Below are 14,235 nucleotides of genomic sequence, written 5' to 3'. Positions count from 1 at the left end.
GACATGGTCAGAAACAATGCTCATGTAGCCCGTGACATTTAAACGATGCCCAATTGGCACTAAGGGTCCTAAAGTGTGCCCAGAAAACATCCCCCACACCATTACACCACCACCACCAGCCTGCACAGTGGTAACAAGGCATGATGGATACATGTTCTCATTCTGTTTATGCCAAATTCGGACTCTACCATTTGAATGTCTCAACAGAAATCGAGACTCATCAGACCAGGCAACATTTTTCCAGTCTTCAACAGTCCAATTTTGGTGAGCTCGTGCAAACTGTAGCCTCTTTTTCCTATTTGTAGTGGAGATGAGTGGTACCCGGTGGGGTCTTCTGCTGTTGTAGCCCATCCGCCTCAAGGTTGTGCGTGTTGTGGCTTCACAAATGCTTTTCTGCATACCTCGGTTGTAACGAGTGGTTATTTCAGTCAACGTTGCTCTTCTATCAGCTTGAATCAGTCGGCCCATTCTCCTCTGACCTCTAGCATCCACGAGGCATTTTCGCCCACAGTACTGCCGCATACTGGATGTTTTTACCTTTTCACACCATTCTTTGTAAACCCTAGAAATGGTTGTGCGTGAAAATCCCAGTAACTGAGCAGATTGTGAAATACTCAGACCGGCCCGTCTGGCACCAACAACCATGCCACGCTCAAAATTGCTTAAATCACCTTTCTTTCCCATTCTGACATTCAGTTTGGAGTTCAGGAGATTGTCTTGACCAGGACCACACCCCTAAATGCATTGAAGCAACTGCCATGTGATTGGTTGACTAGATAATTGCATTAATTAGAAATAGAACAGGTGTTCCTAATAATTCTTTAGGTGAGTGTATAAACATTGATTGAATTGTCAAAAAGTGGAAAATGTAAATTTTTCCTGACAGATCTCACTTTGAACTGCAAGGACATAAATAAAAGTTCATTTGAGGCTCACCCAGATATCTACTTCAACCTGACCCTTTCTAACAAGTCCCAAATCACCCACCCAGACTGATGTACTGGGAGTGCTTTACAATTGCTGGACCGGAGACACTCCACCGCACTGAGGACACGATGAACAGTGAAAAATATGTAATTGTTCTGAAACTGCTAACAACACTGCAGACGTAGATTTTCAAGACATCAAGACCAGGCACCCTGCCAGGCAACCCATGGAGCACGAGGTTGTTTTATAGGAGTGAACTGGAAACTCGAAGAATGAACTCAGTGGGTTATTATGAAGTCATGGATAAGAAACATGGATTGTGCAACAGAAAAAAATTGCAGTTGTGATGAAAGTTACATAGTTGTTAAGGTTGGAAAAAGACAAAAGTCCATCAAGTCCAACCTGTAATCCTGCTATATCGATCCATGGAACAAATCCCTGGATAAATGTCCATCTTCCTTTTAAAAAGGGGTTGGGCCAAAGGGAAAGAGTGTGTAGAACAAGATTTCTATACGTTGTCAGAAGACTCAATGTTATTTTGAATTAAAAAGTCATCTAAACCTTTTCTGCCTGAGAAAATGGCAAATGTCACACATGAGCTGCCACTGGCTAACATAGAAGTTACACATGGGAGTACTCCTGTCCACTTGGATCATTAAGAAATTGTTTATAGCCTTTCTCTGTTCGTATAGTCAGTCCGACATATGACGGGTGGAAACATCACATATCAGCCTATGTTGGGGGATGCCGTTCTGCCGCTGCAGCTCAAGGAGTGTGTGCTTTGCGGTGTACGAGTGGCTGAAGTGCATGCAAAGTTTCCTGGCTATTTTTAGGATGTCTTGCAGATGGGTGGAAGACTTTAGGAACCACTTGACAACCAGATTGAACACGTGTGCCATGCATGACGCATGGCTCAGCCCTCCTTGACGCAGTGCCGACACCATGTTCTTCACCATGGTTCTGATTTTGAGTTGTCGCGGAGAAAGCCAGGATTCAATTTCTTGATGAAGGACACAGAGCCGTTCCTCCCCTGTGTGACTCCGTTCACTCAGGCAAATGAGGTGCAGAACAGCGTGGCACCGCCTTGCCGTGCACATGTGGTATGCTGGAGAAGCACTGTGAATTGTCCCTGCAGTGGAGGCTGAGGACATGGTGGAGGATGAGGAGGCAGAGGTGGACATTGTTGCAGGACCAACGGCGTGAGAATGTGTAGGCAGAATCAGCATCACCTGGCCAAGTTGCTGGTGTGGTTGTGCAGGAACCACATTTACCCGGTGGGCCGTAAAGGACATGTACTGTCCCTGACCGTAGTTACAGCTCCACACGTCGGCGCTGCCGTGGACTTTGGCAGGCACCGACAGGCTCAAGGACTGGCCCACCTTCTGTTCTACGTACGTCTCCCGGCTGGTACTGACTTTTTGGCAAAGAAATGACGGCTTTGGACTCTCCACCTCGGCTCGGCACAGCCATCAGTTCTCTGAAAGGTGAAGAGTCCACCACTTAGAAAGGGAGGTACTGCAGCACCAGCTCTTGGCTTCGGTGATCGATTGCTGATGGAATGACTGATGAGGAGCAGGAGCATAAGGACCAGCAGATGATGGGAAGGACAGACAGCTCCCTTTGGCTGAGGTGGTGGAGTCTTGACTACCTGAAATCGGGTGCGTGCCACTGGGTGATGCAGCGGTTGCTGCTGCAGGCCGGACCACCACATTGGAGCCACAGTTCTCCCAGGCCACTTTATGGTGACGCTGCATATGTTGACGCAGGGCCGTGGTGCCAACATTGGCACCCTGACCACGCTTCACCTTCTGCCCACATATTCTACAAATGTCCATGTTCACCTCCTCCGGCGGCTTAACAAAAAACTGCCACACCGCCGAGTAGGTGATTTTATCCCCAACACTCCGCACTGACTGACTGCTACCGCCACTGCTTTCGTGAACCCCTGCACCACTACTTTCCGGCAGGTAGCGGGTGGTCTACCCCGGGCACGTTTGGCTCGCGACCTCCCACTGCTGCCACCCTGCTGACTCCCGGCCACGCTAGCAACTTGCTGGCTCCACTGCTGCCTCACAGGCAAGCTGCCATTCTCTTCTCCCGATGATGATGAAGTCCCTAATTCCTCCGGCTCCCAAGTGCGATCAGCTACATCATCATCATCAAGTACGGTCTGCATGTCACTGATGTCCTTCTCAATGGTCTCTGGGTCAGGAGCCTGACTGCTCGCAACACCAGCTCCCATGACACTCTCCTCATCACTACTTGCCCACCTACCGGAGGAAGCGGCGGATGTCTCCTCCACATCTTGGCTGGCCAGTAGCTGCTGACTGTCCTCTAGTAGCTCATCCTCGCTGTATAGTGGAGCTGAGCCCACAGCATATAATACTTGTCTGGCTGAGGGAACATAAAAGGACAGGGAGGCAAGTTGAGGACAGGTGAGGGCACAGGGCCTGCTCCCGGGCCATGCCAACTAAGGGTTGTGTCTGACAAACCCACTGACTCTTGGCTGGTGGTGTCTGATGTCACTTAGGAGAAAGTAGATAACCGAGTGAACCATTCAAGTACCGCTGGGTTGCTGGTCAAGACACGACCGCTAGATGACACTGGGAGCTCAGGCCTCTCGCTGTGACTCCTGCTGCCATGTCCCCTTACTCTGCTGCGACCTGTGCCTGCGCCAGAAACATTTAGGCCTTTGCCACTCCCCTGTGCAGGGCCTGGCACATCTCTGTCTGACATACTGTTAGATCAAATAAATAAAAAGGAAATCAAAACACCCCAAAAAAGTCTGCAATTTTCTCACTTCACCACACAATGGCCCCCCCCCCCCCACTAATACACGGCAAAGAAGGCTTTAGAACATATAACTGCTCTGCTGAACGGCAAATAGGCCCTTACTTTTTTCCACTTATACACTCCACAAAAGGCTTTAGAACATATTACTGGACAGCTGAACGGCAAATAATATACATTTTTTTGCCACTAATACATGCTAAAAAGGGCTGTAATTTTCTCACTTCATCACACAACAGCTAATAAGCCCTTTTTCCCACTAATACAAGCAAAAAAATGCTTTAGAACATATAACTGCACTGCACAAGTGCAAATAAGACATAGACATATTTCCTTGTAATAAACCCTGTTAATGCCTGTTTCAAACAGCACTTGCACCCCAATAACAAGAACGGTTTGCTGGAATTACAGAGCTGTATAATGGCAATTTGGATCCGCAGTCAGTGCAGCAAAGTATAATAGGATTGTTACTATTACCCAGGCTGTAACCTCCCCCACTGAACCCTGTTCTGCTTCAATACTGTGGAATGATTCCACCCTATCCTTTCCCTGAACTTCTAAAGAGCAAAATAAAAGTTTTAAAGTATTTTCTAGCACTGTCCCTGGCGCCTGCTGACGTCTCTCCCTGCACTTAGTACACTGGAAAATGGCAGAATCCAAGATGGCTGAGGCTATTTATAGGGCTGTCAAATCACAGGGCTGGCTGGCTGCTGATTGGCTGCATGCATGGCATTGTGGGTGATCCCTTGTTCCCAGAGTTCCTTGCTCCATAGAACTCTAGAACTCCCATAGAAATGAATGGTGCGACCGCACGCATGTGCAATCGGCCGCTCCAGTCATTTTAGGGCAGCAGCAAGGGCCTTGCAGGGGTTATGGGGCCTCCGTTCTCGTGATCTAGTAGGAATCCCAGTGGTAGAATCCCCACCAATCTGATAGTTATCACCTATCCTGTGGATAGGGGATAACTTGTACCTATCGGAATACCCCTTTAGATGCTTTCTTTTTGTCACTTATTGCTCCCTTTACATCTTTATTTATACATATAATTTTTTTCTTGTTCCAATAAGATATGTACCTGTTACAATCGGGATGTAGAATGTTTTTAGAAATATCCAATTTTTAGGCTACATTTGTATTTTTGAGGACAATGTCCCAGTTAATGAACTAATGGCCTCTGTTAGCTGGTCATATTTAGCTTTTTGGAAGTTTGGTGTATTTGTACCCACCTGAAGAAATGTATGTGGCTCATAAAAGTATTCTGATTGATAAGAAGTGTTTGCTTACTGAGTGGCTCTCAGCTGCACTCCATATTCATGTAAAATATCTAAATCTGATAATCCATTGTTACATTTGCTCCAAAGTTGTGACTTCTTTGTACATGACCATATGGATCCTTTCCTCTGCCCTGATCTGTGCTAAATGCATGTAGATGCCAGTATGTGAGAAACGGAGACCTAATAGCACTGATTCACAGGTCCCTTCTTGATTCTTCAATGATTATTTCACTAGAAAATAGTGGTGGTAGACACATTGAAACGTGAACCTATGAAGATGCTGGCTTCAACACAACTGTGGAAAAATATATGGGACAGCTTGATGACACAGCATCATGATCTACTGGTTCGGGCTACTGGTCTGCTTTCCCACCCGGATCAGGTGTTGAATTTTGCTCCATGCCTTGTAATTTGTGCAGATTTTTTAATATAGAAATGTTATAAAATATCAAAATAATGTTAAGGTTAGATTATCTAAAAATAATAAAAATCTGTTTTATTCTTGGCAGAGAGGAGCTCAGAGGATACATATGAAAAGCATGTCATCATCTCAGATGTATTCTCGGCCTTTAACAGCAAAGATCTATCATCTGATTTTTTGGATCGGTACCAATCTTTTGATTCATCACAGACTGTTAAGCAAAATGAAAGTCACAGAAGGAGTGAACATCAAACACATTACACAGGGGAGAACACTTTTTCATGTTTACAATGTGGACAATGTTTTAACAAAAAGTCAAATCTTGTTGCTCATGAAAGAAATCACACAGGAGAGAAGCTGTATTCATGTTTAGAATGTGGAAAACTGTTTAACCATAAATCAAACCTTGTTAAACATGAGAAATTTCACACAGGGGAAAAGCCATATTTATGTTCAGAATGTGGGAAACGTTTTGTCTATAAATCAGATCTTATTACACATCTGAGAATTCACACAGGGGAGAAGCCATACTCATGTTCAGAATGTGAAAAACACTTTAACCGCAAAGCACATCTTGTTATACATGAGAGAATTCACACAAGGGAGAAGTCATTTTCATGCCCAGAATGCAGGAAATGTTTTATAGATAAATCAGCTCTTGTTACACATCAGAGAATTCACACAGGGGAGAAGCCATTTTCCTGCTCAGAATGTGGAAAACGTTTTAGCGATAAGTCAGCTCTTTTAAGACATCAGAAAATTCACACAGGAAAGAAGCCTTTTTCATGTTCAGATTGTGGAAAATCTTTTTACCAGAAGACAAATCTTGTTTCACATCAAAGAAGTCACACAGGGGAGAAGCCATTTTCATGTTCAGAATGTGGAAAATCTTTCAACCGCAAATCAAGTCTTGTTACGCATCACAGAATTCACACAGGGGAAAAGCCATTTTCATGTTCAGAATGTGGGAAAGCTTTCAACCAGAAAGGAGATCTTGTTAAACATCAGAGAGTTCACACAGGGGAGAAGCCATTTTCATGTTCAGAATGCAGGAAATGTTTTAACCATAAATTTGATTTTGATAAACATCAGAGAATTCACACAGGGGAGAAGCCATTTTCATGCCCAGATTATGAGAGCCATTCTGATGTGCAATATATGGGAAGTGTTTTAGCCAATAGTCAGTTCTAGTTGGCTATTTAACAATTTAGAAAAATATTTTATGTCCACAATGTGGGAAATGTTTTATCCAAACATCACATCTACTTAAATATTAAAGGGGTTATCTGAGCCTGGAAATGCCCCCCCCCCCATATGCCCGTGCCCTTCACACTGACTCTACTTACCTAGCGCCCCGCATTGCTCCTGGTCCCAGCACGGCCGGCACTGCTTCTCCTCATGCGCGGATAAAAACATCCGGTGTCGGGGGCAGCTAATGGCAGGCGGTGATGGGGATGACGCTAGGGAGGCTCATCCCTGTCAACGCCTGCCATTGGCTAGCTCCCTCTTCCCCCCCGACACTGGATGAAGCGGCGGCCGTGCGGGGACCATGAGGGAAGCGGGGAGCAAGGTAGGTAGAATCAGTGTGAGGGGCCCGGGCATGCGGGGGCATTTCCAGGCTCGGATAACCCCATTAAACCCTTAAGGAACAAGCCAGATTTTGGAAATCTGATATGTCTGAATATATCAGGAGATGATTCTGTAACTGTTTTGTACATCTACAGTAAGTAATCCTTATATTTTTTATATTGGGTAACATACTTTTTTAAGGCTGACAAAAACCCCTCCATCTATCCAGTTCAGCCTGTTATCCTGCAAACTTGAACAAAAAAAAGCAAAAAAACCTTGGGGTAGAAGCCAATTTTCCTTATTTTAGGGGAACAATTCCTTCCCGATTCCAATCAGAATACTCCCTGGATCAATGACCCATCTCTAGTAACTATATTATTACACTCCAGAAATATATCCAGGCCCCTCTTGAACTCTTTTAGTGAGTTCACCATCATCACCTCCTCTGCCAGAGCGTTCCATAGTCTCACTGCTCTTACAGTAAAGAATCTCTTTCTATTTTTGTGTAGAATCCTTCTTTCCTCTAGACATAGAGGTAGTCCCCTGAAATGGTTTTCACTTCACAGGTGTGCCCTGTCAGGTGTAATAAGTGGGATTTCTTGCCTTATAAATGGGGTTGGGACCATCAGTTGCATTGAGGAGAAGTCAGGTGGATCCTACTGAATAGACTGTTAGAATTTGTATTATGGCAAGAAAAAAGCAGCTAAGTAAAGAAAAACGAGTGGCCATCATTACTTTAAGAAATGAAGCTCAGTCAGTCAGCTGAAAAATTGGGAAAACTTTGAAAGTAAGGGCTATTTGACCATGAAGGAGAGTGATGGGGTGCTGCGCCAGATGACCTGACCTCCACAATCACCGGACCTGAACCCATTCGAGATGGTTTGGGGTGAGCTGGACCGCAGAGTGAAGGCAAAAGGGCCAACAAGTGCTAAGCATCTCTGGGAACTCCTTCAAGACTGTTGGAAGACCATTTCAGGGGACTACCTCTTGAAGCTCATCAAGAGAATGCCAAGAGTGTGCAAAGCAGTAATCAAAGCAAAAGGTGGCTACTTTGAAGAACCTAGAATATGACATATTTTCAGTTGTTTCACACTTGTTTGTTATGTATATAATTCCACATGTGTTAATTCATAGTTTTGATGCCTTCATAGTCATGAAAATAAAGAAAACTCTTTGAATGAGAAGGTGTGTCCAAACTTTTGGTCTGTACTGTAGAGGATGTCGCCTTGTCACAGTCCTGAGTAGAAATGGGAGAGATCTCTGTATTGACCTATCATATGCTTATATATGGTTATTAGCTCTACCCTTAGTCATCTTTTTTTCTAAACTAAATAACCCGTATTTTGATAATCATTCTCGTTCTTTCGTTGTTAAAATATGTTTCTATGGTTTGCATTTAAAAAAAATCCGAAAAATTGTCAAAAATGTTTTTAAAAAATAGTTTATATTGATTTTTAGAGAGGACCTGTCACCACAAAATGCAGTGCAATCTGCAGGCAGTTTGTTATAGATCAGGAGGAGCTGAGCAGATTCAGTACTGAGAAGATTCAGTAGAACTTTATACATTTATATCTCTGCTGTTTCTGATTTAACTGTGCACAGGGAGGTGTCATCAGTGACTGACAGCTATCGCTGTATACACACTTAAACATACAATTCTATCGATCACCGATAACACCTCCTCCGGTCGTTCCATCCCTATATTGCGCATGCAGCAACTGCACAATATTTCTCCCTGTCATTTGGGTATGAAACTGAAGACACCACTAGGTTCATAAATTACATTTCTGCTTTCATTGTGCACAGGGAGGTGTCATCAGTGACTGACAGCTATCACTGTATACACACTTACACATACAATGCTATTAATCACTGATAAACACTCCATGAAAAATAAAGGCAAAACTAGCAGAGATATAAATGTATACATTTAAAGTTTTACTGAATCTTTTCCCACAAAAATATAAATGATTGCATTGCATTTTGAGGTAAAAGGTCATCTTTAAATGTAATCAGTACTGCAGTACTACATGAATACCGTTGCAGATAAGGAGTCCAGATCATGTTTTTTTTTTTTTTCCTACTGTCTCCCTTTCCCCCACTGTGAGCACTCAAAGCTGTGTTGAAATACATTGGCAGGACTGCAGTGCATGCGCATGAGTCCGCTCAATTATGTTGACACTGCACAGCAGTCCGACCTCCAGACTGTGTATTTCAGTGCAGCTTTGATTGCTGATAGCGGGCACCTGGGGCAGTCGAAAAATAAGAAATAGAGACTGAAGTCCTCATGTGCAGCACTTCTCATGTATTACTGCAGATAATCGTCCAATATCCTGGTGACAGATTTTCTTTAACAGCTATATGCCAATCCTATATGTATATAAGTTTTGGGCAGGTGTGGAAGGAACGGTGCACAAAAATGGAAGAGTTATGAGTGAACATTTTGTTAATTGATAAAAATAAAGCGAATGAGCAAAACAGAAATCTAAATTAGTGTGACCGTCTTTTGCCTTCAAAACAGCCTAATTTCTTCTAGGTACATTTTCGAAGGAACTCGGCAGGGAGAGTGTTCTATACATCTTGTAGAACTAACCACAGATCTTCTGTGGATGTAGGCTTGCTCAAATCAGTCTGTCTCTTCATGTAATCGCAGACAGACTTGATGATGTTGAGATCAGGGCTCTGTGGGGGGCCATATCATCACTTGCACAACTCCTTGTTCTTCTGTACGCTGAAGGTAGCTCTTAATGACTGTGTGCTCGAGGCTGTTTTCCTGCTGCAGAAAAAATTTGGATATAATAATATTTGCAAAGACAGGTGCACTCTGCAGTTTAGTAAGACCACATAGTGCACCTGTCTTTGCAAATATTATTATATTGTTAGATTGGTTATCACATCCACATAATTGCTATCTTGTGTAGGATGTTTATTGTGGTACTTGTGGTCCGTTGCGGGCATCCTCCACTGTATGCATTTTTGCTGGGGATCGCCATTATTACGGGCCGGAATTGCTCCCCTGTATATACATGCACAACTGCATATGGGTTTGAGCACTTCCTGCCTGTTTAACACCACACCATTTTTTCTGTTTGTTTGTATATAGAAAAAATTTGGACCCAATCAGAATCCTCTCTGATGGTATTGCATGATGAATAATTATCCACAAAGATGATAATGTTTAATCAAAGAATGGTATCTATAAGGACACCACATGTCACTTGGCCTTTACTTGAATGATTAATTTTATTTTCCATGATATTCTTCTCACCATGCCCATAACAGCCTCACTAATTTTATTGTAATTTTTTTCATTACTGTTACATCGGCATCTCGTGCCTGACACTACCCCACTACTTTGGGCAGGCACAGAAACCGCTCAATGCATCCTGTGTCTGTTACAGTTCCAGCACTTTGGCAGCAACCCTGGGCCAGCAACCTAGGAACATTCTTCATTGAACCTCACCTCATGCTGCAGGACTGCAAGGGTTAAACTCTCCTTTGATCTGTGTTCAGCTGCTATGCTTTTTCTGTTAGGCTGATGGCTTGTGTCTACCGCTGTCCGGCTTTTCTGCTTTTTTCACTCGCCCTGTGTGTATTGGGACTAGTACTCAGTGACCTTCGTTTCAGAGCTGCAGGAGTTTATCCTTTACTCTCTGTCCAGCTGCTTATTAAGGTGCTGATCAGCCTTCCTATTTAGCTGGGCTGGTGGTTCCAACTCCTTGCCTGAACCTTAATGTTTTCTACAATTAAGGAGCGAAGATATGATTTCTTGTCTGACGACCCATGTACCGTTCCTAGCCTGTCTACCAATTCTGTTTTTGATGCCTGCCCCAACCTTGGAATTTCTATCTGGATTATGCACATACTCCGCCTGTCCTGACTTTGGAATTATTTGGAATATGCACGTACTCAGTCTGCTCTGACTTTGGACTGTATTCATATTATGCCTTTTGCGTGATCCAATCCATTAGTGCTTTGCACTAGTGTCTCTGACCCCTCATGGGTCAGCAGCCAACTACACCAGGACTACCCCAGGAGGTAGTGACATGGTTGTTTCCCTGCAGCAAAGTCCAGATCCCTGTAGAGGTGTTAAAAGGTGAATACCAGGGAATAACCAGGACAATGCATTTAGGTTTAGCCCCAAATAAGACTTGTTAGTTGGCACAGTGGGTCTACATCCACTGTCCATTACAGTAAGCTCAGGCCATGACTTTAACCAAAAAGGCCTCTGAGAATTATTTCAAAACATGGCTCAGCTGTGTAAAAGCCAGGAGCAAATACTTATATAATGGCAATGCCAGTCTGAATACCATGGCAGCTGCAGTATCTGTATGAAAATCACAAGCTGTCTCCATGGGGATCCCAAGAAATACTGTAGCTTTATGAACCAGTGCACCCTGCATTTTGAGTTGCTGTCTCACCAGTTTCCGACCGACTGCTCCAAAATTGCCTTTGTGATGTCTCTGGAATTGATAAACCCACTGTAGGAGAGAAACCTGGTCGCTAATAACCTAAGTAAGTTCTTGAAGCCTTTTTTTTTTCTCCTGACCTGTGCACTCATCGCTCTCCTATTCGCACAGTTCTTCAGTGGTTAAAGATGTGTTTTTAAGAAATCTTCCCTCTCTTTTCTTGGCTACATAGTTTCTGAACAAGGCTTACCGTGAATCCGAGAAGTTGAAGTGGCCAAACTCATCAGGATTGCTTGCCATCCAGCATTTTCTAGGTTTCAGAAAACTACAATAGGCAGTTCATACTTTACTTTTCCATCTTGAGCGCACCTATTTATGAGTTGACTTGAAAGGGAGCCATTGCTAAGAAGTGGACTCTAGAGGCAGAATTTGCCTTTCAGACCCTGAAGCAGGCCTTCACTTCGTCTCCAATCCTTCATCACCCTCACTAAGAATACTAAGACTAAGAATTAGTGGCCATCAAAATGACTCTGGAGGAATGGTGTTACCTGTTGAATGATGGATGAAGCTACTCATCCTGTAGTGATCTATAATGATCACAAAAATTTGACCTACCTGACAGCACAGTTACTTAATCCTTAACAATCCTGATGGTCCTCGTTCTTTGCCCAATTAGATTTTTCTTCTCCATCTCCATTGTGCAGATGATAAAAATGTTAAAGCTGACACTCTGTTGAGATCCTTTGACCCTACAGATCAGCAGGAAAAAAAGCAATGCCTCATTGAGCCTGTCAAAATTGTAGCTGTGGCTCCTGTACAGGTGAGAGACATACCCCTGGTAATACATTTGTATGTATTGGTATGTGTCCTGGGTACATCGTTCCAAAGTAGCTGGTCACCCTAATCAATGTAAAACCTAATTTAATCTCTTGGTATTTTGTTTATGCAAGCACCACATATGCTCAGAACAGTATTGAAAATAAAACCAGCTTCTTCTTTGTCTATTGCCTATTCCGAAGCAACACACAGCCATGCACTTTGTTATAGACTTGCTCTTGTCCAGTGGTTGTCCAGTGGTAGACATAGATCGTTTCTCCAAAATGCCTTATTTTGGTCCCATGCCTGGTTTGCCCTCCATAAGTCTGCTAAGAATATCAATCATATTTTCCGAATCCATGGACTTACACTACATATCCTGGGATCCGTACAGGTCCAATTCTGGAGAGTTGTCTGTAAACTTCTGGATGTAACCTTGGACAGGATGAATGTGTTAATCAGATCTTTAGAAACTGCCTACTTCACTTTGGAAATGCACATCAAGATGACTGGGTCAATTTACTTCCATGGGTGGAGTTTTCTTATAAAAATCATGCCAGTGATTCCACTGTAAAGTGTTTTTGTTATTGTTTATGACCGTCAACTCAGAGTTCTGCTTCCTGTCACATTTCTTTCTGGAGTTCCAAGAGCAGTCTCTTCACATGAAAAATTTTCCAAGGTCTGACAGGGTACTAAAGCCGCACTTGAAAGAGCCTCTGTTCGCAAGAAAAGGTTTGCCGATCTTACATAGTTACATAGTTAACATGGTTGAAAAAAGACATAAATCCATCAAGTTCAACCAAGGGATAGGTGAGGACGTGAATCCCAGCAGGAAGTGAGACTCAGATTTCTACACATTTTCATAAGCATTAATGTAATTTACTTTTAAAAATTCATCTAAACCCTTTTTAAAACTGTCCACTGTTCTTGCTGTGACCACGTTCTGAGGAAGTCTATTCCACAGATTCACAGTTCTTACAGTAAAGAAATTTTGACACTTCTGGAGACTGAACTTTTTCTTCTCCAGTCGGAGGCAGCGCCCCCTTGTCTTTTGAGGGCATTTCACATGGAACATTTTTTCACCATATTTTTTGTATGGCCCATTTATATATTTGTATAGGTTAATCATGTCCCCCCTTAGATGTATCTTCTCAAGACTAAATACATTTATTTCTTTATAACTAAGACCCTTCATTCCCTTTATCAGTTTAGTCGCTCTCCTCCGAACTTTTTCCAGCTGCAGAGTGTCCTTTCTATGGACTGGTGCCCAGAACTAAACTGCATATTCCACATGAGGCCACATCACCGCCTTGTACAGTGGTAAATCTTGTTGTTCAATCATTTTATTAAGGTTTAATATGTAACAACATGCACAAGTACACTATGGAAATCACAGCACAATTAATAATATTAGGGCTATACATCCTGATTGAAGATACCCGCACAAATTAAGAAACCCCCGGCACAGAATATTTCCCCAAAAAACCTATGCATAGACATGTAAACAAGACAAACGGGTTAGACAAACTAACACAGCACACACATGACACATAAGGGTAAAGACAAACAACAAGGTATCCCCCATGAAACCAGAAACAGTCACCCTGAAGTAACCGGAGAGGTACTGGCCTGCTCCAGCCAATCAGAGAACTCCTGAGACCCCTTAAAAAGAAGCCATGGCGTCCACAGTTTCAGGTATTTCTGATTCATTCCCACATCCTCAGCAATTAATTCCTCTATTCTGCGTATATTCTCGAACGTCTCTAGCCATTCCCCCACCTTTGGAGCATCCTGAGACTTCCAGTGCCTCGGCACCCCCAAACGAGCCGCCTGTACAAAAAAAATCTCAGGAGGCCCCTCTTAGCTACCTGAATGGAACCGGCAAACATCGATAGGAGAGCCTCCTCCGGAGTCCAGTTGGCCGTCGAGCCCGTTACACGATTATACAACTCGTTTAGTGCAGACCAAAAGGGAACTATTTTCTTGCACTGCCACCATATATGGGACATTGTACCAACCTCCTCCAAAC

General features: G+C 43.3%; 1 protein-coding gene across 1 annotated transcript in view; it reads left to right on the top strand.

Annotated features, from left to right (window-relative positions):
• The window catches only part of LOC121005788 (zinc finger protein 84-like), a 44,070-nt gene that overhangs the window by 2,036 nt on the left and 27,799 nt on the right, over positions 1-14,235 (top strand). Inside the window, exon 3 of the mRNA XM_040438553.1 lies at positions 5,501-6,344. Coding sequence (XP_040294487.1) covers positions 5,501-6,344 — 844 coding nt within the window. The remainder of the gene's footprint in view (positions 1-5,500; positions 6,345-14,235) is intronic.

This window comes from Bufo bufo, chromosome 6 (assembly GCF_905171765.1).
Source record: "Bufo bufo chromosome 6, aBufBuf1.1, whole genome shotgun sequence".
In the NCBI taxonomy this organism is placed as follows: domain Eukaryota; kingdom Metazoa; phylum Chordata; class Amphibia; order Anura; family Bufonidae; genus Bufo; species Bufo bufo.
Note: the sequence above shows the minus strand (reverse complement) of the source record. Positions and strands in the feature narration are given on the sequence as shown.